The following is a 25952-nucleotide window of genomic DNA, read 5'->3' as shown; positions in this document are numbered from 1 at the left end:
AATGATCCTTTTGTAAATTAGTACTATTTGCAGTGTTTTTAATGGCCACAGTCCACTGCCATATGAAACAGAGTAACGTGAGCATTGTGTCTACTGGTAGCATTTACATTATAAGCATATATCTAGATGCATGGCACAGGTACTCAGACTAGTTTTGGGCTGTGAAGTTTTCGAATTAATCTAATCAACTTTCTTTCTTCATCCCATCCTGGAGCTCAGGTGCTGTGGCAATGTTGGAAAACGTTCCTACTCATTCCCGTATCTTCGTCGATACTAATTCTCAGTTGCGTTCCAACTGAGTGGCAATTGCATCTAGGTCGTCTCGAACATGGTTTCAAGCCAGTGGTAATTGCATCTATGTCATCTTGGACCCTTGTCACGTCTACAAGAAGTTTCCCTAGGTCAGCCTGGTCCTGGTCACGGAAAAAAGGCAATTTAATTCTGTTAAGTCACTCCATCCGATCAGTTGCCTGTGTCTAGGCTGGAAGATCTTGTGAGTACAATGAAGGGAAGAATAACGTGTAGATGGAAGCAGCATCTAGAGAGCAACGGCAATGCAGGTAATGAGACAATATATCATTGAATTAGCAAAGTGGATAGAATGAACCTTTGTGGTAAGCTGCATGCCTCCACCACCTTCCACTACCTTTTACATTAATTTTGCAAAATAAACAAGCTATTTCTGCCAACTGTAAGATCGGTATGTCAAAAAACCTAATCAATTGCTAATGTGTATGAACCTAATTACTTTATTTAATTTGATATGATTTATAGTGAAGTCTTCTTATTGAAATATATATAAAAGAAATTGTTAATCATTTTTAGGTAGCATAAAGACTAATCGATGTATATTGAAAAGATTGCGCGTTAGTTAGGTTGTGTGGTTAGGCACTTTACATCTCTGTTTTATATAAATCTGAGGAACAGGGAGGCTGAGTTTACCTCGGAGACCACACATTCAAGATGAACTCCATAGCTGCATTCTCCACAGTAATAAGCCCGGGCCTTTGGGCTTATCTTCTTATCGCATGTTGCGCAGAGAATCCCACTTGGATCATTCTTGGGAGGAGTAGAGCCTTTGAGTGTAAGAAAATGGGGATGGTATTTGTGCTTAACGGTGCTTGCAAATTGAAGACAAGTGGAGTGCACGTTAAAGTTGCAGCTAATGCATCGGTAAAGATTGTTGCTGCACGATTTGCCGCAAAGATTACACGGAACTTGACCATTTATTTCTTGAAGAAAGCGAGGCAACCGTCATGCTTCTCATGTTTCAGTGAAGGTGTAAGAGAAGCGCATACCACGTCGAGGTCAAACTGACATATGTCGCAGTGGTACACAAAACCACAGATGGTCTTCTTACAGGCATCACAGACCGCTCGTGTATCACCATAAGGCGATTTTTTACAGAGTGTCAAGGTGTGCAAAGGGTGGAAAGGATGTTCCTTCAGGCATGGCAATTGAGCACAGCATTTGTCGAGTGTGAACCGTTGGCAGCATACCTTGCAGCGATAAGCTGGACCACAAATTTGCCGTTCACATCCGGAACATCTCACATAATCCTTCTTTGTGAGGAAACAAAGTGTCAGGGGGTGGTTGTGGCTGAAATGCAGTAGCTTCCTCGTTTTTTCTTCTCGAGGAGGGAGATTAAGACAAGGCTGGTTCCTTAAGAAACAGGTCACGTCCATGTTGAAGTCGCACTCGCAGCATCGGAAGGTGAACCCGGAGTCAGTTTCCTTGCAGACGCTGCACTCGAAGGTCTCTGATTGATTGAAGTGGAGGGTGAGAGGGTGTTTGGGATGAAGACAGTGGTGGATGCTCTGAGGCAACTTGGCGCACTTCTTATGGAGGTGGAAGTTGCAGTCGTGGCAAACGTAGCCGAAATCGAAGATGGGTCTCGAGCAAGCCCTGCAAGGCTTGCCGGCGTCGTCCATCGCAGAGAGGGTCAGCCAATGCTTGTGGCTGAAATGGCAAATCTCCATTCTTCTCTCTCTGTCCGTTTCAATAATATTGGAGCTAAATGGAGGGGTGTGAATCTCTGCCTAAGTCTGGAGGTCAGGCCTTTTATGGCGGTAAGGAAATCCAGTTTCCTTTCCCATCGCACAGCATATATTCCTTCCCTATACTTTCGATTTGTTTATTGCTTCACAGGCGTAGTCATTTTGAGTTCTTATCCAACATCGGGCTTTCTTGGCAGCAAAACTTGGTGGGAATATGCTTGGCTTGTCTTGTTTGGTGAGTTCGAATGGTTTAATGTGCTTTACCAACCACAAGAAGATAGAACCTGTTTGCTGTGAAATAGACTCAATTCACGAATTACTTGGAGACGAATGCCTCGGGCATTTCCAATTTGTAGAGGTTTGGGTGACCTCGACCCTTCACGAATTATATGCGGAGGGTCGAGAAGAATAAGGGTGCGCATGGATTTATTTCTGTGCTTTTTTTGTTCCTGGGAACAGAAACAAAAAAAAGTATTTCTGTTCCGGGGAACAATTTTTGAACAAAAGAACGCGTTTGGTAACGTTTGGTCAGGGAATAAAAAATGTAAAACACGTTTGGTTAAATTTTATTATTTTTTTGTTTCTTTTAATTTTTAAACATTTTTATTATTTTTTATTTTTTCCTTTCTTTTTATTTTTTTTTTTTTTTTCGGCCGGTCACCGGCCCTCCATGCTTAGGCCGATGGGGCCGACAGCCTCGCCCGGCCACGGCGAGGCTCGCCGGCCCACGGCGAGGCCGAGCCCGGCCGTGGTTGGGCGAGGCTCGGCCTCGCCTTGGCGGGCGAGCTCAAGCTCGCCGGATCGGGCGAGCTCGAGCTCGCCCCGGCCATGGCGAGGCTCGGGCTCGCCGGATCCGGGCGAGCCCGAGCTCGCCCGGCCAAGGCGAGGCTCGGCCTCGCCGGCGCGGCAACGCCGAGCCTCGCCTTGGGCCGGGCGAGCTCGGGCTCGCCAGCATCCGGCGAGCCCGAGCTCGCCATGGCCGGGCGGCTCGAGCTCGCCTGATCCGGTGAGCCCGAGCCTCGCCGGGGGCCGGCGACGCTCGGCCTCGCCCACGCCGGCGACGGAGCCTCGGGGGGCGGCGACGCTCGGCCTCGGCGAAAATGACCAAAAAAGAAAAATAAGAAAAAAAGAAGAAAAGAAGAAGAGAAGAAGAAGAGAGAGAAGAGTCGTTTTGTTCTTTTGTTCTTCCGAGAAGTGTTTCTTTTCTGGAGAAACAACTTTTTTTTGTTTCTTTTTTCTGTTCCTATTTCGTTCCAGAAACAAAAAAACAAAAAAGGAACAAAAACGCAACCAAACGCGTTTCTGTTCCTTTTTTGTTCCCGGGCACACTTTCCGTACAAAAGTGTGCCGGAAACGTTTCTTAGAAACGTTTCCATGCACGCCCTAAGTGAATAGGTTGAACTCTCTTGTTCTGATTGGAATATTGCCATTTGGCGCTCCAATAGTAGAGTGAGAATGTTACTGCCATGATTGAATGCCTGATCATATTGCGTGAAACTAAGGATAACGTAGCTTTTGCCACAAAATTTCCGTAGGATAATTGCACAATTGATCTATAAACACTAGTCCAGTGGTCTCGAAACTTTTAATTTATGCAACTTGGTTTTTACTTTAGCCAAATGTGCACTATTGTATTTAGACTTTTAATTCATTTAATATGGTCTTAGAACTGTCGATAATGTTTGAGGTAATTCATAGACTATAAGAAAATGTTTAAAAGTTCATAGACCATATTAAATAAATAAAAAGTTCAGGGACGGTATTGCATATTTGATTAAAATTTGGAAATCATTATGTGATTTTTCCAATTTCATATGCGGTAGGTGATTTTTGAGAGATAAGGGTAACTTCTAGTTTTGCGTCCGGTAATTTCACGCAGATTTTTTTATTTCGCTAGTAACTCAGTAAACATGTTAGTAAATTATGGATTTTCGAACAATTCATTTTGTACAGTACACGTAATTTATATTCTCATCGGCCTGGAAAGTTAGTGGAATTCTGAAGGATAAAAGCAATTCATCTGTAAATTTGTATAAATAAAAATTACAGTCACGCTGAAAAAATAGGACGAGCAGGAAGATGTCCTGCAAACCTAATGTTTTCAAATATCACATTAACATTTGCCTGGAGACAATGCTGATTTTTTTCGTGTAGCGAGCATTGCATAACATGTGGTTCCTTAAATGACGTTAGATTATGAAAACGCAGACCAAGGTCGAACAACTTTTGTTTCCCGTTGAATCTGGGATATCGTCGAAATATAATTACGAGAATAAAAGGGAGAAAAGGTGAAAGCAAGCGCTCTGTTCTTCTTTTTGGTGTTTGGACCTGGACAAGGGTCAAGCTTCTTGATTATCCATTCTTGGGCTCTCTTAAGTCGGGAGCTTCGTGAACCGATTCTCAGTGATGATGATCGTATTTGGTATAACGAGGATAAATGGTTAAATATCACGAAAAATTTCAAATTGAAACGTCTTTAATAAATGGGTTAATGCCCTTAAAAACCAAAAACTGATATATATATGTAACAAATTTACCAAAAACTAGTACACTTGTGGTAAATTTACTCTCTGTTAGTTTCTATTAAATTTTATTGTCAATTATTAAATTAAATTGGATGTGATAGTTGACTGGTGTACAAATTTGAAATTTTACTCTCCATTTGTCACAGTTTATAATTTTTTTTAAAATTTTTTTATGGTATTAAACCAATTTAACATGAGGTATATTTGTTACAAATGTACCGGTTTGAGATTTTGGAGATCGAATAAATTAGTTTGAGGTAAATTTTTCATAAATATACCAGTTTATAGTTTTTATGGTGGTCGGGATAAATTTGTCACAAGTGTACTAATTTGGTGTTTTTCATGATAAAAAAAAATAGTTTATGATAAATTTATTACACATGTACCAATTTTGAGTTTTTTAGGATAAATTTGCCTCAGATTAATTTATTGACAATTAAAAATCCCAAACTAGTAGATAAATTTACTTTTCTTGAGTTTATGTTAAATTAGATTAATATCACCAAAAATGACAATTTGGTATATCTACGATGAATGGAGGGTGAAACCTCAAATTGATACATTCATCAATTGTCATGCATAATCTAAAATTAGGTAAAATTTTATAGAAACTAATATAAATAAATTTTCACAAATGTAATAGTTTGGGCTTCTTGTAGTCAAAAAATTAGTTTAAGATAAATTTATTGTGTACCGGTTTGAGATTTTTCATTGTATTAATCCGAAGATAAATTCTCTTTTGTGGCAAGGGAATGAGTGCCAAAGCACAAGTTTTCTTAGCTTATGATCTTTGCTTCAATGTGTTTAGATGGTATTGATTCCGTGGCTTTTATCCTTTTTTGTTTAATTGCGTTCTCTTCATGTTGGACAAGCTCAAATTCTTCACTCTTGGAAATGTGAGGAAAACGAGGGTTAATACCATAAAAATCCTAAACCGATATACTTGTGATAAATTTACCGAAAATTAATTTTTGATCATTAGATTCAAAATTAATACACTTTTGACAAATTTATTAATCCCAAACTTGTATACTTGTGATAAATTTTTGATCTATTAGTTTTCGTTAAGTTTTGCTGTCAAATTACTGAATTTGATAATACATGATAGTTGGCTAATGTACTAATTTAAGATTTTACTCTTCGTTTATCACAGTTGTACTAATTTTGTGATTTTTCGTCGTATGAATATAATTTAACAGATGATATATTTATCTCAAATATACTAATTTAAGGTTTTTGAGGTAAAAAAAATAGTTTGTGATAAATTTATCACAAGTGTATCAGTTTGGGTTTTTTCGTGGTCATTTGAGGTAAATTTGTTATAGATGTACCGGTTTGGGGTTTTTCATGGCTAAAAATTAGTTTGAATAAATTCATTATAAATGTATTAATTTTGGGTTTTTCATGGTATTGAAAAAAAAAAAATTCTTATAATTATGCATAGTGATGTTCTTATTTATCCGTTATTGTGCTCTTTTCATTGTTGTTTTTTTCGTTGGCAAAAGAACATCTAGAGTGTCAAAACATGACATAAGAGGATACTTAAATGCCAAAAGTTACAAAAATAATACTTAAGTATTAAAATTAGAGCAAAATAGATCAGTTAGGTACCAACAGTGAGAAAATCTGGCCAAAATGCTGACATGGCAATTTTCTAGCGAGATAAGTGCAAAACGATCGTTTTGCATGCTGACATGACTAGATAAGTGCAAAAACTACATCATTTTGCTGACGTGGCTAAATAATTAATATAAATACTAATTAGATTAAATTTAAAACTAAATTTATTTATATAGTAATTAAATATTTTTAAAAAAGGAAGAAGACAAAGATTGCAGGTGGCTGAGGGCTGAGCCCTCATCGCTGCCTCCGTGCCCTCGTCGGAAGGGCCGACGATGGTGGGGGAGTGTCGATTGGGGTCGTTGGGCCTTGGCCGGTCTAGCCCGGCCTAGCGACAGCCCTTGGCTTGACCGGGCGAGGGCTAACGACCCATGCCGGATTTGGGGAAGGGTCACAACCCTTGCTTTAGATCTTAGTGAAGGCTCACAGGTCCTCACCATTAGTCGATAGAGGTTGTTGGACCCTGGCTAGTACAGAAGAGCTCGATCGACCCTCCCCCATCATTGCTAGAAGGGTCGGTGATGGCAAAGAGGTGGTGGCGAGGACTAAGCCCTCGCCTTCTACCTTCTCCTCCTTTTGCTTCTTTACGCCTTGGCAAAGGTTGTTGCTGAACGCTGTGCCACAGGAATTGCATGGAACTCGACCGTTCGATTCTTCGAAGCGAGTAGGGAGGTCATTATGCTTCTCCTGTTTTAATGAAGGTAGGAGACAAGTGCACGCCGAGTCGAGGTCGAACGAACATTTGTCGCAGTGGTACACAAAACCACTGGTGATCTTCCGACAGGCATCACAGATTAAACGCGCTTTTTTAAGGAGTGCCAACGAGTGCGAAGGGTGGCAAGGATGTTCTCTCTGCGGTGGCAAATGAGCACAAGATTTGTGAAGCGTGAGCATATCGCATTTCTTGCAGCAACAAGCTAGACCCGGAATTTGCTGTTCACATCCGGCACAACTCCTTTTACCCTGCCGTGTGAGTTGACAAATTGTCACGGTGGAATGCGGTAGCTTCCTTGTTTCACATTCTAGAGGAGGGACATCCTTGTTAAAGCCCTTAATGTATCTTTGGTAGCAAACCATTGGCAAAATCTGATTGGAAGCCCCATGGATAATCATTTTTCCTTGAGATATTCACGCCTAAGTCCGACCCTGTCAACATATCCAATTGACTCACTTCACTAAAAAATTAAGCTATTGAGTTATGGGTTAATTATGATATATTAACTTATCCACACCGTACTCATTGTTTGATGTAGGTCCTCTTGAAGACAATTCATGCATATTTCTCAGCGTAACACTTGTGTATCCCAACATCTCCATTTCATTTTTGGTGAGCACATTGATGTTCCCGATCTCACACAACGGAGTTTCAAAAATAGCGGAAAAAGCTTCTTCCCCGAAGGCGTAAGTCCAGACATGCCTTAAAATTACACCTTCATTATAGTCATCGATGAAGGCATTTATCAGATGGTAGGAGACCCCCTGCCTTGGAGGATGTTGAGGAGGTAGTGGTTGTCGAACTCGAAAGGGTCATGTAATCAAGCGATTGTGCACGATATTTAGAAAGCTTAGTGGGATTCCGGAGGATGCCCATGACTCATCTACAATTCAAAAATCGCCCTAGCATGTGCCTGCTAAGTACCTCCCTTCTTGGTAATCTCACTTTGCCTTCAAATTCCACGAGACTGTATTGTGGAATGAATGTTCTCGAGGATCGCAAAGCCTAGAGCCAATGCTGAACTTTCATGTGGTGGGCATTGTGTAATGTGTCGTTCCTCAAATGACATTAGATTACCAAACCCAGAACAATGTCCCACAACGTTTGTGTCCCGCTGAATTCCAAGTCGCTGTGCAACATTTTTTGATGGGCATTGAATCACCGAGTTCGAGCTGATTTTTTGATAATGGGCACCCGAAATTCCATCATTTGATGGAGAGTCAAGTCAATACACAGATTTCCACCTGAAACAAGTCCAACCAAAGAGAAGCATCAAATCAAGCCTCTGTTCTTCTCGAGGTTTGGATCTGCACAAGGGTGGGCTTCTTGAACCATTCTTGGGTTCGCTCAAGTCGGGAGCCTCGTGAACTGTTTCTCCGCGCTGAAGATCGTATTTGGTATAGCGAAGATGAATTTTCTTTTTGGAGCTCGGGAAAGAGCATATGTTCTTAGGTTACGCTCTTTGCTTTTGTGTCGCCGGATGGTGTTAATGCCGTCGCTTTTCTCTTCCTTTTGGGTCCTCTTCATGGAGGACAAGCTCAAATTTTCACTCTTGGATATGCGAGGGGAAAAAATAAAATTCCTGCAACTGTGCACAGTTGATGTTCCCATTTATCCGTTATTTTGCTCCCTTTACTTTGTGTTGTTGCTTTTGACTAACGTCGAGTAGATAATGCTAAGGAACAAGATTGGTGTTATGACTCTCCAATGGAGAATCTCAAATTGGGTGTTTTAGATTGGGAGTCAAAAGTAATTTTCTTAGGGAGGCCTTGATAGGAATTCATCCGTCTGCTAATCCACTAGTGGGCATTGTGGTGTTACTACTTCGATAAGTATGCTTACAACATTGAATGTGATTTCGGATTTTTTAATTGTAGTCTTCTTAGCATTCTCTACTGGACAGGTGATAAATATTAGTTTTTGTAATATGCACAGATCACAGATCGCCTATCAATTCAAAGTTCTCAGAAAATTTCCTTGAAGCAAACTTTTTGGAATTTTTTACAATGCTTATTAGTCTCTTTTCGCATTCGAGTTGTTCTGCTTTTTTGTCCATCTGCTGATTGTTCTCTTCGAGGATTTCCAGATGATGGTTAATTTTACGATAGTATGAGTATTTCACCGATCCTTTTGTAAATTTGTACTTTTTGTAATTTCTTTTTTATGGTCATAGTCCACCACCGTATGAAACGAAGTAACGTGAGCATTCTATCTATGAGTAGCATCATTTATGGATAATTTAGGAGCATGACGATCTTTCCTTTGCACATGTGGATAGGCTTTTACATTATAGTAAAACATTTAGATGCATGACACAAGTACTAAGTCCTAACTATCTTACTTGATTCAAGTAAGTGTCACTAAGTTTTAGACACAATGGTATCGACAGAGCGAAGATCATAGAATCTCACTTTCACTTATTTGTCGGCATTTCATTTTTTTTATTAGCTCAGGTTGCTGTTGTGTTATGTTGGAATATTTTCCTACTCACGCTTGTATCTTCGTCTATCCGGATTCTTTGTCCCGTTACAGCTGAGCAGCAATTGCATTTAGCGCTTCTAGGACCCTTGCGATGTCTTCCGCGAGTTTCCCTCGGTCCGGCTGCTCCTATTCATGGAACAAGATCGAATTAGCTATATTAAGTCACTTCATCTGATTAGTTGCCTTTGCCTAGGATGGAAGATGTTGTATTAGGAAGGGAAGAAATTGAGGAAATCAAGAATAATGTGTAGGTGATGAGAGGATATATCATTTAATTAGCAAAGTAGATAGAATGAACCTTTGTGGTAAGCCGCACGCTTTTTTCTGCCAATTATAAGATTAGTATATAAAAAAACGATTCGACTGCTAATGGGTATGAATCAATAACTTTATTTTAGTTTGATATGATTTATAGTAAAGTCCTCTTATTGAAATTTTTATTTTGTATACACGAGCAAAAAGAAGCTGTTAAAATCATTTTATGGTAGCACAGAGACTGACGGATGTATATTGAAAAGACTGCGTCTTAGTTAGGTTGTATGGTTAGGCACCTTCCATCTCCGTTTTATATAAATCTGAGGGATAGGGAAGGCTGAGTTTACCTCGGGGACCACACATTCAAGATGAACTCCATAGCAGCATTCTGCACAGTAATAAGCCCGGTCCTTTGGGCATATCTTCATCTTGCATGCTGCGCAGCAAATCCTACTTGAATCATCCTTGGGAGTAGGTTCTTTGAGCGTAAGAGAATGGGGATGGTGTTTGTGCTTAACGGTGCTTGGAAGAGGAAGACAAGTGCAGTGCACATTAAAGTTGCAGCTAACGCATCGGTAAAGATTGTTGCTCCACGGAGTGCTGCAGGAATTACATGAAACTTGACCACGCGATTCTTTGAAGCAAGAAGGGAAGTCATTACACTTCTCCAGTTTCAGTGAAGGTGCGAGACAAGTGCATACCAAGTCGAGGTCGAACGAACATTTGTCGCAATGGTACACAGAGCCACCATTGATCTTCCGACAGGCATCACAGATTGCACATGTTTCTTTAAGAAGCGCGCGGGAGTGCGAAAGGCAGCAAGGATTTTCTCTCTGCCGTGGTAATTGAGCACAGTATTTGTGGAGTGTGAGCAGATCGCATTCCTTGCAGCAACAAGCTGAACCCGAAATTTGCTGTTCACATCCTGTACATTTCCTTTTACTCTGCTGTGCGCAGAGACAAAGTGTCGCGGTGGAACGCGGTAGCTTCCTTGTTTTACATTCTTGAGGAGGGAAATCAGTACATGGGAAATTTGTTAAGAAACAGGTCACGTCCACGTTGTATTTGCACTCGCCGCATTGGAAGGTGAGCCCCGAGCCAGTTTTCTTGCAGACGCCGCACTTGAAGGTTTCCGATGAAAATTGAAGGGTGAGAGGGTGTTTGGGATGAACCCGGAGGAGGACTTTCCGAGGCAACTTCTCGCACTTCTTGTGGAGGAGGAAGCCGCAGCGGTGGCAGACGTGGCCGAGATCCAAGATGGGTCTCGAGCGTCCCTTGCAAGGCTCGCCGGTGTCCTCCATCATACAGAGGGCCAGGGGATGCTCGTGGCTGCAATGGCAAATCTGCATCCTTCTCTCTCTCTCTCTCTCTGTCCTTCTCAATCAGAATGGAGGGGGGCGAATTGGAGCCTGGAGGTCAGGCCTTTTATGGTGGGAAGGAAATCCAGTTTCCTTTCCCATCACACAGCATTTATACCTTCCCTATCTTTTCAGTTTTATTACTTGCCAAAGATGTTCATCTAGGGACAATGACACAATTGTTCTTTCGTTCAATATATAATATAAACACTGAACTTTTAATTTTTTTTAGTGTGATCTTTAAATTTTAGCTCAATATGTAATATGATCCATGAATTTTTAATTTATTTGATATGATCTTTGGACTTTTGGTATGCATTCAACTTAATCCCTAAACTATATAAAAATATTTAACGTTTTCTCTAAACTTGAATTGAAATGACTATATTGAATATTTTTATATTTTTTAAGGACTAAGTTGAACAACAGTTGAAATGAGAGTAGGGCCTCTCATGTACCAAAAGTCCAAGGACATTATCAAACAAATTAAAAGTTCATAAATCACATTACATATTAAGCTAAAATTTAGGAACTACATTATATATTGAGTAAAAATTCAGGGATTATGTTGAATAATTTTATATGGTTCAGGCACTAAGTTGAACAAGAGCCGAAATGAGAGTAAGGCCTTCCAAGTACCTAAAGTCCAAGGACATTATCAAACAAATTGAAAGTTCAGGAATCATATTGCATATTGAGCTAAAGTTCAAAAATCACATTAAACAAATTAAAAATTCATATTACATTACACATTAGATTAAAGTTAATAGACTATTGATGTCATTTCCCTTCATTCTGAGTTCTTATCTTTCTCGGCAAAACTTGGTGGGAATATGCTTGCCTTGTCTTGCTTGGTGAATTCGAATGGTTTCATGTGCTTTACTAACCACCAGAAGATATAACCTGCTTGTTGTGAAATAGATTCGATCTGCGAATGACTTGGAGATGAATACCTTAAGAATCTCCAATCTAAGGAGGTTGGGGTGACCTTGACCATTCGCAAATTACATGCGGAGTGTCGAGATTGAAAGAGTATGTGAATGGGTTGAACTCTCTCGTGCGGATTAAAACACTACCATTTGACGCTCTAAGAGCAAACTGAAGATATTGTTGCCATGATTGAATGACCGATCAGATTGCCGAAACTAAGGATTACATGTCTTCCGCCACAAAATTTCATACTCGATCGGTGATTACCATCAACATTTGCTGGAAGGCAATGCCAATATTTCGTGTGGTGGGCATTGCGTAACATATCTTTCCTTAAACAACGTTGGATTATCGAAACATTAGACCGAGGTCGAACAGTGTTTGTTTCCCGTTGAATTCCGAGTCATCGTGCAAAATCTTTAAATTGTCGATGACCATTTTTATTGATTTTTCCAGATTAAATTAACAGACAGCGCAAAACCCAAAATGGTTATGCATAAGAGAAGAATCGGATCGAACCTTGGTTCTTCTTCTGGGTGTCTGGATGGATGTGCACAAGGGTCGGCTGGCTTCTTGATTATCCATTCTTGGTCTCTCTCAAGTCCGGAGCTTCGTGAATCGGTTCTTGATTCTGATGACGAAACTTGGTATGGCGAAGATGATTTCTCCTTCGGCCGATCGGGCATGATTGCCATAGCACATATATTCTTAGCTTCCATGCGCTGGTGTCGTCGCTTTTGTCTTTTCTCTTCTTTTCTGGGTTCTCTTCATGCTGGACAAGCTCAAATTCTTCGCTTTTGCATACATGAGGGAAAAAAAATTGAAAATTTCCCGTAATTATGCGCAGCTGATCTCCCTATTTATCCGTTATTGTGCGTTCTTTGCTTTTGTTCTCTGTATAATGTTGACTTCTGTTTTCTTTGCCATTGCTTTTGACTGTTGCTATTAGATCATGCTGAGGAACGGAATTGGTGTGGTGACTTTCTCGAAGAGAGTCCGGAATTAGGTGTTTCAGAATGGGAGTCAAAAGTAAATTTTTTGGGGAGGTCTTGTGAGGATTTCATCCGTGTTGTAGCACTGTGGTGTTACTAAACTGATTGATATGTGTGCCGGCATCAAGTGTGACTTCTGATTTTTATTGCAGTCTGCTTGGCGTTTTTCTGCTGGACAGGTAATAAACCTTAATCCTGTAATGCACAATGGGTGTCTAAACTCCAGCATTGATGAGGACAGTGTAGTTATTGTTGATATTGTGCTCTTCTATGACAAAAGCCTTGGCCTGAAGAAATTTATAAATTTGATGTCAATCTGATCGTGGATCATGCAGTTTTTGCTTAGTTAGGCATTCCATGTTTCATAGAAGTTTCTACGTTGGTATCTGTACATTGGTAACTTGGCTGCAAGTGCTTGCTTAGGTGTACGAACTTGTGGTTATTTGCACAGTCCTAAGTTCGATTTTCATTCTCTCTACTCCCATGAGGTCGGGATAAATAAAAATTCGATCTTTGGGTTGCGCATGTAGCCAATCAGTGTAAAAGCAAAGCGATTTGTCTCTCTTGTTGAGTTGTCCCAAGTAGAATGCTTGCCGGTCGCTCTGCCAGTATAACAATTTGACTGTTATTTGCATCCTATGCTATACCGTCAGAATTTGTTGAGTGTAAGCATTCAAATAGTTTGGCCGCACAATATTTCCTCAGTTCTTACCATGATCAAGCCTGGATGTCACACGCTTCTTTGGATGTCTTTATCGTATGCTCACGATGTTCTTGGATCATTGTAGCATGGTGGTAAAGGCATCCAAAGGGGCGACATATGATCTAGGTTTGCTTCGGTAACCACCTAATTGTCTAGAATGCTAAAATGGTCATCAAGCAAGCTTCTTCAGAAGTATATGTTTTTTGGTCCTGATGATTTACTTCTAAAGGATGGTCTAACATTACCGTTCATGGGAACTAAGAAGCAGTATCTTACCAGTCCGTTCACATGCTTTTGGAGAATCTAACCATTGACATGCTTTGGTTGGAGATGGAGTAATTTATATTGATGTTATGGTGCTCTGCATAAAATACCTTGTATTCTATCTGAATGCTTGAGGATATCTTTACATCATTTTTAAGCAAAACATGGTCATTGCAGAACCTTTAGTTTCTTTCCACATCTATGAGACTGCAGTCCATTTTCTTGATTAACTTGGTACACACACCAACAAGTTTTAAATGATCTTCATCATACAAGCTATTCATACATCACAAAGTCGGAATTGGTCCAACAGGCTTTTACCATCGACTCTGCTCGCGACAACCAGCCTCATGTAATCCTCGTGATTTGTTGTTTTGTACAGTGCACCGCTCTTTCTAGCAAGATCTGGAAATGGACAGATCGAAGCTTCTATATTTGGACTGTGAAATGCAGCAATTGAGAGGCGTTCCTTTTCTGGATTCACCACTGCTCTATGCTCTATGCTCTTGTACTGTCCATTGCTCATTATCTGCAGCAGATATGAAGATCGATCATGGGATCACTTTTACACATGGGGGAAGGGGTAGTGAAATTATGGTACTACCTCAATGACATCGCCTACATTGACAATGAATGCCCTGGGAACAGGTTCAATAGGTAGCCATTTGCCATTTTTCTTGATTTGCAATCCGTCTACATCATTCACTTGTGTTAGCAGGGTTATTCCGGTGGCATCAGAGTGTGAGGTTTGACCCAGGACCTCCTTTGCTCGCTTGCACGGTGGATAGTAGTTTAGTCTTATCCCTTGTATCCCCTCTTCAAACATGCTTGCAAGCACATCCGGAGAAATTCCTAAGTTCTTGGCCATAGCCCTTAGGAGGAAAAGCGAAATGCGTACCAATTCTGAAGAGTAACTCTCCAGGGTTGCTCTGAGATGTAGAACCGAATTTGATGTTATCTTTTGTTCATCCCCAAGAAAGAGAGAGAAGAAAAAGAACTGGCTAGACTCATTTGGCGACTGTGTGTGTACTTCTCTGACTCTTGGATGATGGAGATATATTATTATGTTCTTGCTACTTCGTTTCTTTGTATGTGCATAGCTGTCCTAGGAAATTTTACTATGTGATTGATCTGTTTCAACTCACCTGAAAGAGGCAGGGTTCTTTGGCCAAAACCTGAGGTTTCTTTGGGAAGCAGGTTGTACAAAAAGGAGGAGCATGTCATTCCAGTCAAGCTTCTGGTCTTCCGACATAACAAAAGCTTGGCCGTAGCCTTCAATGGAGTTAGGTAACTGCTCGTAATTATTCTTCTCTTCAAATGGCAGCTTAAAGAAATCCTCTGTATTTGTCTTCACTTGATGAATGAACTCTTCTGATATGCCATGGTTTATCAACTGTGTCATCATGAGAATCAATTTCATATCAGTACTGGGAAGTTGAAACTTTTGAAAATATGCCATTAACATGATATGAAATAAATTTGGTTTGATTTGAAAGATTCAAGATTGTGCACCTGGAGGAAGCCCCATTCCTTACAAGCCAAATGGAACTTCTTGATTTCGTCTCTGTGATCAGGGTGATCTTCACCGAGCTTGATCATGTCTATGACAGGAATCTCAAGAGACTCGGTCTCACACACTTCTTCAAGTTCAGATGCTGGCCGTAGATAGCGAGATGGAACCTCCTTCAGGCCCTCAGACGCGAGAGCTTGGACGTTTTTGACAGGGGAGGGAACCGCCGAGGTCAGTCCTGTAAAGCACCTCAGTCTCCATGACTCCAGGTTAACCACAGTGGGTCTCGAAGCCCAAAGTCTCCTCTTATGTATGTACATACTAGCAAGACGACCCATTCACTGCTCATTCAACAATAAGTATTCTCATCACAATCTATAACTATGAACCACTCTTATTTTGTCTTGTTCCCTTTCTGCTAGATATTTTCTAGTTAAAATTTGAGAAATACTAGAGGTGCGTGAATGTGGCAGTCTCTTGAAATTGTCAACCGCATTTGTGACGTTAACTGCTAGCAGTTCCACAGGCTCGCCAGGCTTTGGTTCTTGTAAGAAACTTGTGGGTGCTATCAGAAGACTTTGACAAGAATTATATATTCTTCAGGTCTTTGTTTGGTCCCCATTTTTTGTCACATCTCTTCGCTCTTATCTTTAATCCCGTGCTTGTTACGTTATAGGGTATCGTTTGTTTGCTTGAGGATGATAGAATAGGAATCCTTTTGGTTAAGTTTTTGCTTCTTCTGGACGGCAGTCTTTTGTATTCTTAGATGGTTGCTATCGCTGCTTACTGTACTCTCATTGGATTTCACGATATTTGACAAGATTAACACGCCATGACAAACATTTAATGATCACCTCGGATGAGCGACATCGAATGATCACCACAGTCCGGGGATGAAGTGCCACCATCTATGGAGAATTTGCAAGATTGGTCACTTGTTTATTCTGGTGGCATGATCTCGACCTCCTGTTCAGTACTTTGTGGAGAATTACTTTGAAATTTGGTGATTCATGGCCCTGTCCAGAGCTTTTTAGGTCCGATACATTGTAGTGCAGCAATGAACTGCAGTGTACACGTATTTTGTTAATTTATGTTGGGTAAGTTTTTTATTAGATTATCAGTTAGGTTAAGTTTGTCAGTTTTTTTTATTATCAATTTGGTTAAGTTTGTCTTTATAGAAATCAACAAATACTGGTTCGGCAGCAAATAGTAATAAAAGAAGCGAAAAAATCTCCAAAAAATCTCCAAAAAATCCCAAAAAATCCCAAGTTCTGCCGACATTAGTACATTTATCTTAAATTTTTCTCTGTAACCTTAAAAATCTCAAATTTGGATTTCATAAGATCATCATTGAGATCGCTTCTAAATTCATCATTAACCTTCTTAGCTTAGAGCTTATGATTGATAATGCCGGCCCTGTTTTGTTTAAAGATAACAACAGATTCCTGTAAAGTTACTTCATGTTTTGTCAATGAACAATTTAACTACATGGGTGCTAGAAGACACATATCTAGTTGGATTTATATTTATTTAAAAGTTATGAACTAATTACGATATATTAATTGTTCTACATTGCACTAACTGTTTGATGTGGAATTTTCCCAATACAATTCACTTTCAATGAGCACATTCTATCTTGCACAACTGAGTTTTGTTCTCTATCTTGCATAACTGAGTTTCAAAAGCGCAGAAGAAAGTTTCTCCATTCGAGGCGTCAAGTCCAGACACGTCTTGAAATTACGCCTTCAAGATTGTCATCGACAACGACAAGGGCATTCATCAAATGGTTGGAGACCTCTCCCTTGGAGAATGTTGAGGAAGTGGTTGTCGGAACCTGAAAGGTGTCAGGTAATCTAGCGATGGCGCACCCTATTTAGAAAGCTTATTGGGATTCTGAAGGACAGTCGTGACTCATCTACAGCTCAAAAATCGCCCCAACATGTGCCTGCTAAGTACCTCCCATTCTTGGTGATCTCACTTCGCCTTCAAAATCGACGAGACCGTACTGTGGAATGAATGTTCCCGAGGATCGCAAAGCCTAGAGCCAATGCTGAACTTTCATGTGGTGGGCATTGTGTAATATGTCCTTCCTTAAAAGACATTAGATTACCAAAATCAGAACGAGCTCGAACAACGTTTGTTTCCGCTGAATTCCAAGTCATCATGCAACATTTCCCGATGGGCACTGAATCACCAAGTTCGAGCTGATTCTTCGATTATGGAGACCTGAAATTCCTTCATTTGATGGAGAGCCAATACATAGATTTGGGAAAAGTACAAAAAAAGTCCTAAACCTTTTTGTATTGATACCAATTCAATTCTAAACTATTTAATCGGACCAATTTAGTCCTAAATTTTTTTACATTGGTACCAGTTCAATCTATTTAGCTAATTTAAGTCGGAAATTACTGACATGACCACTGGCGGTCTTATGTGACGTCGCGTGGACAAATTTTATAATATTTCAGATTTTTAAAATTTTTTTTTACTTTTTTTTCTCTGTCTTTTTCTTTTCCTTTATCCTTATCCCTTGGCAAGCAAGGTCATCAACCGACCATCACCGACCATAGGCTAATCGGGGCGAGGGCCCCTGTGACCTTGCCAGCCATTGGCGAGGGCTACCGTGCCCTTGTTGGCCACAAGCAAGGGCGTTGGCCCTCGCTCAAATCCAGGTGAGGGCCTCTATGCCTCGTTGGCCACAAGTGAGGGCGCCGCGGTCCTCACTCATGGTGGATGAGGGTGCGGTAGCCCTCACCTAGATCTAGGTGAGGGCTACCGCACCCTCACCCGCCATGAGCAAGGGCATTAGGCCTTCGCCCAAATCCAGGTGAGGGCTACGATGGCCTCGCTTGAGGCGTCACGGCTCTCACCTGCCACGAGCATGGGCCTTCGCACCTTGCCTATGGCTAATGAAGGTGCAGAGGCCCTCGCTTGTGGCCAACGACGAGGGCGCGGTGGCCCTTGTCAGCCAAGTGGCATGGGTTTGGGCCCTCGCCAGTGGCCGGTGAGGGTGCGGGGACCTTGCCCGACCAGCTGTGGCTAGCGATGGTCGGTTAGCGACCTCGTTGACCAAGGGGTAAAGAGAAAGGAAAAAGAAAAAGAAAATAGAAAATAGAAAAATAGAAAAAAAAATGAAAATAATAATTTAAAAAAAATCTGAAAAATATAAAAAAAATTATAAAATTTGCCACGTGTCGTCACATAAGATTGCCGACAACCACATAAGTAATTTCTGGCTTAAATTAGCTGGAATGATTGAATTGGTACCGATGTGAAAATGTTTGGGACTAAATTTGTTGAATTGAAAAGTTTATGACTGACTTAGTACTAATGGAAAATGTTTAGGACCAAAGAGAAGCATCAAATCAAGCCTCTGTTCTTCTCAGGGTTTGGACCATTCTTGGGTTCTTCAAGTCGTGAGCTTCGTGAACTGATTCGCCGCACTGAAGATTGTATTTGGTATAGCGAAGATGAATTTTCTTTTTAGGACTCGTGGAAGAACAGATGTCCTTAGCTTACGCGCTTAGCTTCAGTGTCGTCGGATGGTATTGATGCCGTCGCTTTTCTCTTCTTTTTTTGGGTTCTCTTCATGGAGGACAAGATCAGATTCTTCACTCTTGGATATGTGAGGGAGAAAAAAGAGAGGAAAATTTCCTACAGCTGTGCCTAACTGATGTTCCGATTATCCGTTATTGTGCACTCTTTACTGTTGTCTTTTGTGTCATCGCTTGTGAGTGATGTCGAGTAGATCATACTGCGGAACGAGATTGGTGTTATGACTCCCTCTAAAGGAGATTCTCAAATTGGGTGTTTCAGAGTGGGAGTCTAAAGTAATTTTCTTAGGGAGGCCTTGCTCGGAATTCATCCGTCTGCCAGTCCACTAGTGTAGCATTGTGGTGATACTACACCGATGGATATGCGTGCCGACATGAGTGTGATTTCTGATTTTTATTGCAGTCTTCTTAGCGTTCTCCGCTGAACAGGTGATAAAATTAGTACTAGACCGCCTATTGATGCAAAGTACTTAGAAAATTTCCTCGAAGCAAACTTTTTGAAATTGCTTAATGCTCATCAGTCTCTTTTTATATTCAAGTTGTTCTTCTTTTTCCTCCATCCATCGATTGTTTTCTTCAAGGACCTCTCAATGATGGTTAATTTTCCGGCAGTATCTATTTAAATATGTCTTGAGTTTGAGCTTGTTAAACGATTTTAACCAAATTGAATCATGTGCTCAACACATGAAAGTTCAATGGCATCTTAAAGATTACGGATATTATTTCGTGTTGAAGATGTGGTCAAGAATGGAAAGTAATATGAGTTTGAACTTTTGTATTGGATATAATCTTGTTTTGAAATCTACGGAAATTATGCCCAGCGATATTCAAGTCGGTCAAGGAGGAAAGAAAGAGGAAAAGTCCTAACTTGGATTTATTGACCGAACCACACGGAATATCGTTTCCTCGTTGAAGTCGGCATTAAAGAAAGGGAAAAATTTGGAAAGTCCAAAACATGGACTTTGGAAACCAATATTCGGCCAGCTGAGTTTCAAATAGATAGGTTCACTGCAAGTTGATCAGGGAGAGAGATATTGGAGCGCCTTTTACCGAGAGTGCTTGGCAGTGGGTTATCTCATTGGTTTCGTTCATGTAATTACATCAAAAGCTTATGTGTTAAAGTCGATTAAATTCTTATGATAAAAATTTGTGTATAATTCTTTTATGAGATTGAAAGATTATCTCACGAGTATTTGTAAGGTAGAACACTATGTGAGTTATTGAGTGTTATTGGAACTTGGGAAATATTGAGAGTATTTAAATGACTTAAGTGTGATTGTAATCTCCATATATTGTATGATCTCTAGTGAAATTCGTTACTGCTCATCAGTGTCCCATGGACGTAAGTCGCTACAATTAAACTGCGTAGATTTAGTGTCCAATTTATTTTCTTGTTTTGTCAATTTTATTGTTCGATTGCTTGCTTTTTGCAATAGTATTGGTATTTCACTAATCCTTTCGTAAATTCATACTGTTTGTAGTTTCCTTTCTAGGGCAACTTGGCACACTTCTTATGGAGGAGGAAGTTGCGTTGTGGCAAACATAGTTGTTATTACCTAAACATACCTCTGCTATCACGTGCTAATCACAAGGGATAAAAGCCTTTGAAATCATTCTCACCATTCTGTGCGGGCTGTGATTTACATCAACCCAACCCATGGTAGTCATGAAAACGAAGGATGACCAAGGATTTTGAGAGCCCTTGGGCTAGATTTTGGTGGATCTACAAGTAGAGATATATATTTTGATGATAAAGTAGTTGATTGTCACGTGTCCAAGTCAAGAGACGCTGTTGAAGGCAAAGCGTTTAGATGGAATTGACAACAAGATTTGGGTAGGAACTGTTGATGCTTAAAAGGGTGCCAAAGAGTAGTGTCTACTAGGCGTTATTTCCACTATCTAGCATGGTCAATTAGGTTCTGACGTTATGTCCTCAAACTCAATTAAAAACAGTGCTTTCTAGGTGTTTTTGCTAATATGCACTATTGTCGAATTAGCTTCAACATTGTACAAATCACTTTGATTTTAATGGGCTTTCATTAGTATGTTAAAGTGAGTTAGGATCAAACTGTTGATTGGATTTCGACATTGGTTACTATTGACTTAGGTTCTGTGTTGGTATTGGACAGAGAGGGTCTTTGAGTGTTAAGCGATTTTATAAGATTCGGAACTCTATGATATATATCTCCGTTAGTATTTGACTCTCTCTATCCAATACTAGCACAGAATCTAAGTCTCTTATAATAAAATCAAAATGTAACACTTGGTGCAAAATATTTAGTTACGGGATCCAAAACTGGCGAAAGTCTTGAGCATCTGTTGCAAGGCTTGCCAGTTTCCTCCATCATACAGAGGGTCAGGGGATGCTGGTGGCTGAAATGGCAAATCTGCATCCTTATCTCTCTCTCTCCTTTGTCAGGCCTTTTATGGCGGAAAAAATATCCAGTTTCCTTTCCCATCACACAGCATTTATACCTTCGCTGTCTTTTTTGAGTTCTTATCCGACGTTGGCCTTCTCCCAAACCTTGATGGGAATATGCTTGCCTTGTCTTGCATGAAGAATTCAAATGGTTTTATGTGCTTTATTAACCACTAGAAGATGGAATCTGCTTCTTGTGAAGTAAACTCGAAGTAAACTCGATTCGTGAATGACTTGGAGATGAAAGCCTTGGGCATCTCCAATCTGAGGAGGTTTGGGTGACCTTGATCCTTCACAAATTACATGCGGAGTGTAGAGATTGAAAGAGTACGCGAATGTATATCTAATTAACACGTAGTCTTTTCAATATACCTAAGTTTGATTTTCATTCTCTCTCACTTTGTCTTCAAAATCCACGAGACCGTACAGTGGAATGAATGTTCCCAAGGATCGCAAAGCCTAGAGCCAATGCTGAACTTTCATGTGGTGGGCCTTGTGTAACACATCGTTCCTCAAATGACATTAGATTACCAAAATCACAAGGAGCTCAAACAGTGTTTGTTTCCCGCCAAATTCCAAGTAGTCATGCAACATTTTCCAATGGGCAATGAATCACCAAGTTCAAACCGATTTTTCGATAATGGACACCTGAAATCCCGTCATTTGATGGAGAGTCAATACATAGATTTCCGTTTGAAAGAAGTCCAACCAAAGAGAAGCATCAAATCGAGCCTCTGTTCTTCTCGGGTTTTGATCTGTACAAGGGTCGGCTTCTTGATTAATTTTCCTCGGGTTCTCTCAAATGGGGAGCTTCGTGAACCGATTCTCTGTGCTGAAGATCGTATTTGGTATAGTGAAGATGAATTCTCTTTCGGGGCCTCGGGCATGAACGCCAAAGCACAGACATCCTTAGCTTACGCTCTTTTCTTCAGTGTATTCGGATGGTATTGATGTCATCGCTTTTCTCTTCTTCTTTGGGTTCTCTTTATGTAGGAAAAGCTTAAATTCTTCACTCTTGGGCATGTGAGAAAAATAAATGAAAATATCCTGCACTTGTGCACAGATGATGTTCCTATTTATCCGTTGTTGTACTCTCTTTACTGTTGAATTTTGCTTCGTTACTTCTGACTGATGTCGAGTTGATCATGCTGAGGAACTAAACCGGTGTTATGACTCTCTCCAATGGAGAGTTTCCCATTGGGTTTTTCAAACTGGGAGTCAAAGTAAATTTCTTGAGGAGGTCCAGATACGGATTCATCCGTCTGTCAGTCCACTAGTGTAGCATCGTGGTGTTCCTACACCAACAGGTAGCCCTCTCGCGTGGGGGCTATCCGGGCCTTTTCATTTCCCGAACCCAGCCTAAGTATGCTAGGAGAAGGGCTTCACGGGGATTCAAGGTGAGCTCCCCTCCCTTTGGAGGGGTTGGCGGGAAAGCCCAATGGGGATGTTATCCCGTAATCCCAGTTAAATCCTTATTAAGGCTAACTGGGCACCCTGGGATGCCCGATGTGATTTCTGATTTTTATTGCAGTCTTCTTGGTGTTCTGTTGGACAAGTGATAAATCTTAGTTCTTGTAATCTGCACAAATCCAGATTGCCTATCGATTCAGAGTACGCAGAAAATTCCCTTGAAGCAAACTTTTCGGATTGTTTACAATGCTTATCAGTAAATTCGTACTTTTTGCGGTTTTTTTTTTTTCTCTATAGTCACAGTCCACCGTCATTTGAAACAAAGTGACGTGAGCATTCCATCTATGAGTGGCATCATTTATTGATAATTTAGGAGCATGATGATCTTTCCTTTGCACATGTGGATTGGCTTGTGCATTCCAGTAATACATTTAGACGCATGACACAAGTACTAAGTCCTAAATATCTGACCTGACTCCAGTAAGCGTTACTGAGTTTCAGGCATGATGGTTTCAATAGAACGAAGACTATGGGGTCTCACTTTCACTTAGTGGTGGGTATTTCACACTTTTTTCTTAGCTCAGGTTCCTGTCGTGTTATGTTGGAATGGTTTCCTATTCATGCTTATATCTTCGTCAATCCTATTTGTCCTGTTTCAGCTGAGCGGTAATTGATTCTAGCTCTTCTCGGACCCTTGCAATGTCTTGTATGAGTTTCCCTCGGTCCGGCTGGTCCTGTTCATGGAAAAAGGTCAAGTTAGCCATATTAAGTCACTTCATCTGGTTAGTTGCCTTTGCCTAGGATGGAAGATGTTGTATTAGGAAGGGATGAAATTGAGGAAATCAAGAATAACGTGTAGATGTAAACAATATCTGGAGATTAGCAGCAATGCTGGTGATGAGACAATATATCATGGAATTAGCAAAGTGAATAGAATGAACCTTCGCGGTAAGCCACACGCCCCCCACCACCTTCCATTACTTTTTACATTAATTTCGCGAAACAAACCAACTATTTTCTGCCAACTATAAGATTAGTTTATCAAAAAACAAGTCGATTGCTAATAAGAATGAATCAAATTACTTTATTTTAATTTGTTATGATTTATAGTGAAGTTAAGTCCTCTTATTGAAATTTTTATTTTGTATACATGAGCAAAAAGAAGCTGTTAAAATCATTTTATGGTAGCACAGAGACTGACGGATGTATATTGAAAAGACTGCGTCTTAGTTAGGTTGTATGGTCAGGCACCTTACAGCTCTGCTTTATATAAATCTGGGGGATAGGGAAGGCTGAGTTTACCTCGGGGACCACATTCAAGATGAACTCCATAGCAGCATTCTGCACAGTAATAAGCCCGGGACTTTGGGCATATCTTCTTCTCGCATGTTGCGCAGCAAATCCTACTTGAATCATCCTCGGGAGAGGGCTCTTTGAGTGTAAGAGAATGAGGATGGTGTTTGTGCTTAACGGTGCTTGGAAGAGGAAGACAAGTGCAATGCACATTAGAGTTGCAGCTAACGCATCGGAAAAGATTGTTGCTCCACGGTGTGCTGCAGGGATCACATGAAACTTGACCATGCGATTCTTGGGAGCAAGTAGGGAGATCATTGTGCTTCTTCTGTTTCAGTGAAGGTGTGAGACAACTGCATACCGAGTCGAGGTCAAATGAACATTTGTTGCAGTGGTTGACAAAATCACCAGTGCTCTTCCGACCGGCATCACAGATTGCACGTGCTTCTTTAAGGGGTGTGAAGGAGTGCGAAGGGTGGCAAGGATGTTCTCTCTGCCGTTGCAATTGAGCACAGGATTTGCGGAGTGTGAGCAGATCGCATTCCTTGCAGCAACAAGCTGGAACTGTAATTTGCTGTTCATATCCTGCGCAGTTCCTTTTACTCTGCTGTGCGAGGAGACAAACTGTCGCGGTAGAATGCGGTGGCTTCCTTGTTTTACCATCTTGAGGAAGGGCATCAGGAAATGGCTGATTCGTTAAAAAACAGGTCACGTCCATGCTGTATTTGCAATCGACGCATTTGAAGACGAGCCCTGAGCCAGTTTTCTTGCACACGGCGCACTTGAAGGTTTCCGATGAAATGAACTCGAGGGTGAGAGGGTGTTTCTGATGATTACGATGGAGGACTTTCCGGGGCAACTTGACGCACTTCTTGTGGAGGAGGAAGCCGCAGTCGTGGCAAACGTAGCCAACATCGATGACGGGTTTCGAGCATCCATTGCAATGTTCACCGGTTTCCTCTATCATACAGAGGGTCAGGGGATGCTCGTGGCTGAAATGGCAAAATCTGCATCTGCATCTCTCTCTCTCTCTCTCTCTCTCTCTCTCTCTCCCTTTTCAATCAGAATGGGGAAGGGGGTGCGATTAGCTGCCTAGAGGTCAGGCCTTTTATGGCGGCAGGAAATCCAGTTTCCTTTCCCATCACACAGCATATATACCTTGCCCATCTTTTCGATTTGTTTATTTCGACTTCTTATCCGACGTTGGCTTTCTCCGCAAACCCTGGCGGGAATATTCTTGCCTTGTCTTGCATGGAGAATTCGAATGGTTTTATGTGCTTTATTCACCACTAGAAGATAGAACCTGCTTCCTGTGTAATAAACTCAATTCGCGAATGACTTGGAGATGAAAGCCTCGGGCATCTCCAATCTGAGGAGGTTTGGGTGACCTTGATCCTTCACAAATTACACGCGGATTGTCCAGATCGAAAGAGTACGCTGATGGGTTGAACTCTCTCGTGCGGATTGAAACACTGCCATTTGATGCTCCAAGAGCAAAATGGAAATATCGTTGCCATGACTGAATGACTGATCAGATTGCCCAAAACTAAGGATTACATGTCTTCCGCCACGAATTTTCATACTCACTCGGTGATTACCATCAACAGTTGCCAGAAGGCAATGCCGATTTTTCGTGTAGGGGTCATTACGTGACACATCGTTCCTTAAACAACGTTGGCTTAATAGAACGTAGACCGAGGTCGGATAACGTCTGTTTCCCTTTGAATTCCAAGTCGTCATGCTAAATCTTTACGATCCATTTGTATGTGCCATGGGTAGGGTGATTAAATTCCAAGTCATCGTGCTAAGTCCAAAGTCTCCTTTATTTATGTATATACCAGCAAGACGAGCCATTCACTGCTCATTCAACAATAAGTATTATTATCACAACCTATAATTATACTCTAAACCACTATTATTTTGTCT

At 40.9% G+C, this 25952-nt stretch overlaps 3 protein-coding genes and 1 non-coding gene across 6 annotated transcripts; all 4 read right to left on the bottom strand.

Annotated features, from left to right (window-relative positions):
* On the bottom strand, positions 1–2094 carry LOC104441996. Its single transcript, XR_005550604.1, has 2 exons — positions 943–2094; positions 1–413 (listed from the first exon to the last, which is right to left on the bottom strand). It is a non-coding gene; the product is annotated as an uncharacterized LOC104441996 (transcript).
* Positions 2095–9095: 7001 nt separating this feature from the next.
* Positions 9096–10977, bottom strand: LOC104441993. 2 transcript variants are annotated; one of them, XM_010055276.3, is made up of 2 exons: positions 9941–10977; positions 9096–9464 (listed from the first exon to the last, which is right to left on the bottom strand). In XM_010055276.3, exons 1-2 carry the CDS (start codon positions 10940–10942, stop codon positions 9384–9386), a joined length of 1083 nt encoding a protein of 360 aa, XP_010053578.2. In that variant the 5' UTR covers positions 10943–10977; the 3' UTR covers positions 9096–9383. The 2 variants fall into 2 exon arrangements, with proteins under 2 accessions (XP_010053578.2, XP_010053579.2); XM_010055277.3 differs by having other exon boundaries at positions 9096–9458.
* Positions 10978–13956: 2979 nt separating this feature from the next.
* LOC120292800 (S-norcoclaurine synthase 1-like) lies at positions 13957–15813 on the bottom strand. 2 transcript variants are annotated; one of them, XM_039311236.1, is made up of 4 exons: positions 15353–15813; positions 14986–15233; positions 14463–14769; positions 13957–14369 (listed from the first exon to the last, which is right to left on the bottom strand). In XM_039311236.1, exons 1-4 carry the CDS (start codon positions 15686–15688, stop codon positions 14121–14123), a joined length of 1140 nt encoding a protein of 379 aa, XP_039167170.1. In that variant the 5' UTR covers positions 15689–15813; the 3' UTR covers positions 13957–14120. The 2 variants fall into 2 exon arrangements, with proteins under 2 accessions (XP_039167170.1, XP_039167169.1); XM_039311235.1 differs by having other exon boundaries at positions 14445–14769; positions 15353–15786.
* Positions 15814–23985: 8172 nt separating this feature from the next.
* On the bottom strand, positions 23986–25024 carry LOC120292627. The gene has a single exon (XM_039310904.1). It carries the CDS (start codon positions 24991–24993, stop codon positions 23986–23988), a length of 1008 nt encoding a protein of 335 aa, XP_039166838.1. The 5' UTR covers positions 24994–25024.
* Positions 25025–25952: the final 928 nt, after the last annotated feature.

This window comes from Eucalyptus grandis, chromosome 4, assembly GCF_016545825.1.
Source record: "Eucalyptus grandis isolate ANBG69807.140 chromosome 4, ASM1654582v1, whole genome shotgun sequence".
Taxonomy (NCBI): Eukaryota; Viridiplantae; Streptophyta; class Magnoliopsida; order Myrtales; family Myrtaceae; genus Eucalyptus; species Eucalyptus grandis.
Note: the sequence above shows the minus strand (reverse complement) of the source record. Positions and strands in the feature narration are given on the sequence as shown.

Coding starts and splice junctions, on each gene's coding strand:
- LOC120292800 (XM_039311235.1), bottom strand. CDS start 15,688: ATGGGTCGTCTTGCTAGTATGTACATACATAAGAGGAGACTTTGGGCT. Junction 15,234..15,352: donor AGGAATGGGGCTTCCTCCAG/GTGCACAATCTT, acceptor ATGATGACACAG/TTGATAAACCATGGCATATC. Junction 14,370..14,444: donor ATGTAGGCGATGTCATTGAG/GTAGTACCATAA, acceptor TATCTGCTGCAG/ATAATGAGCAATGGACAGTA.
- LOC104441993 (XM_010055276.3), bottom strand. CDS start 10,942: ATGCAGATTTGCCATTGCAGCCACGAGCATCCCCTGGCCCTCTGTATG. Junction 9,465..9,940: donor TTGAATGTGTGGTCCCCGAG/GTAAACTCAGCC, acceptor TTCCATGAATAG/GAGCAGCCGGACCGAGGGAA.
- LOC120292627 (XM_039310904.1), bottom strand. CDS start 24,993: ATGATAGAGGAAACCGGTGAACATTGCAATGGATGCTCGAAACCCGTC.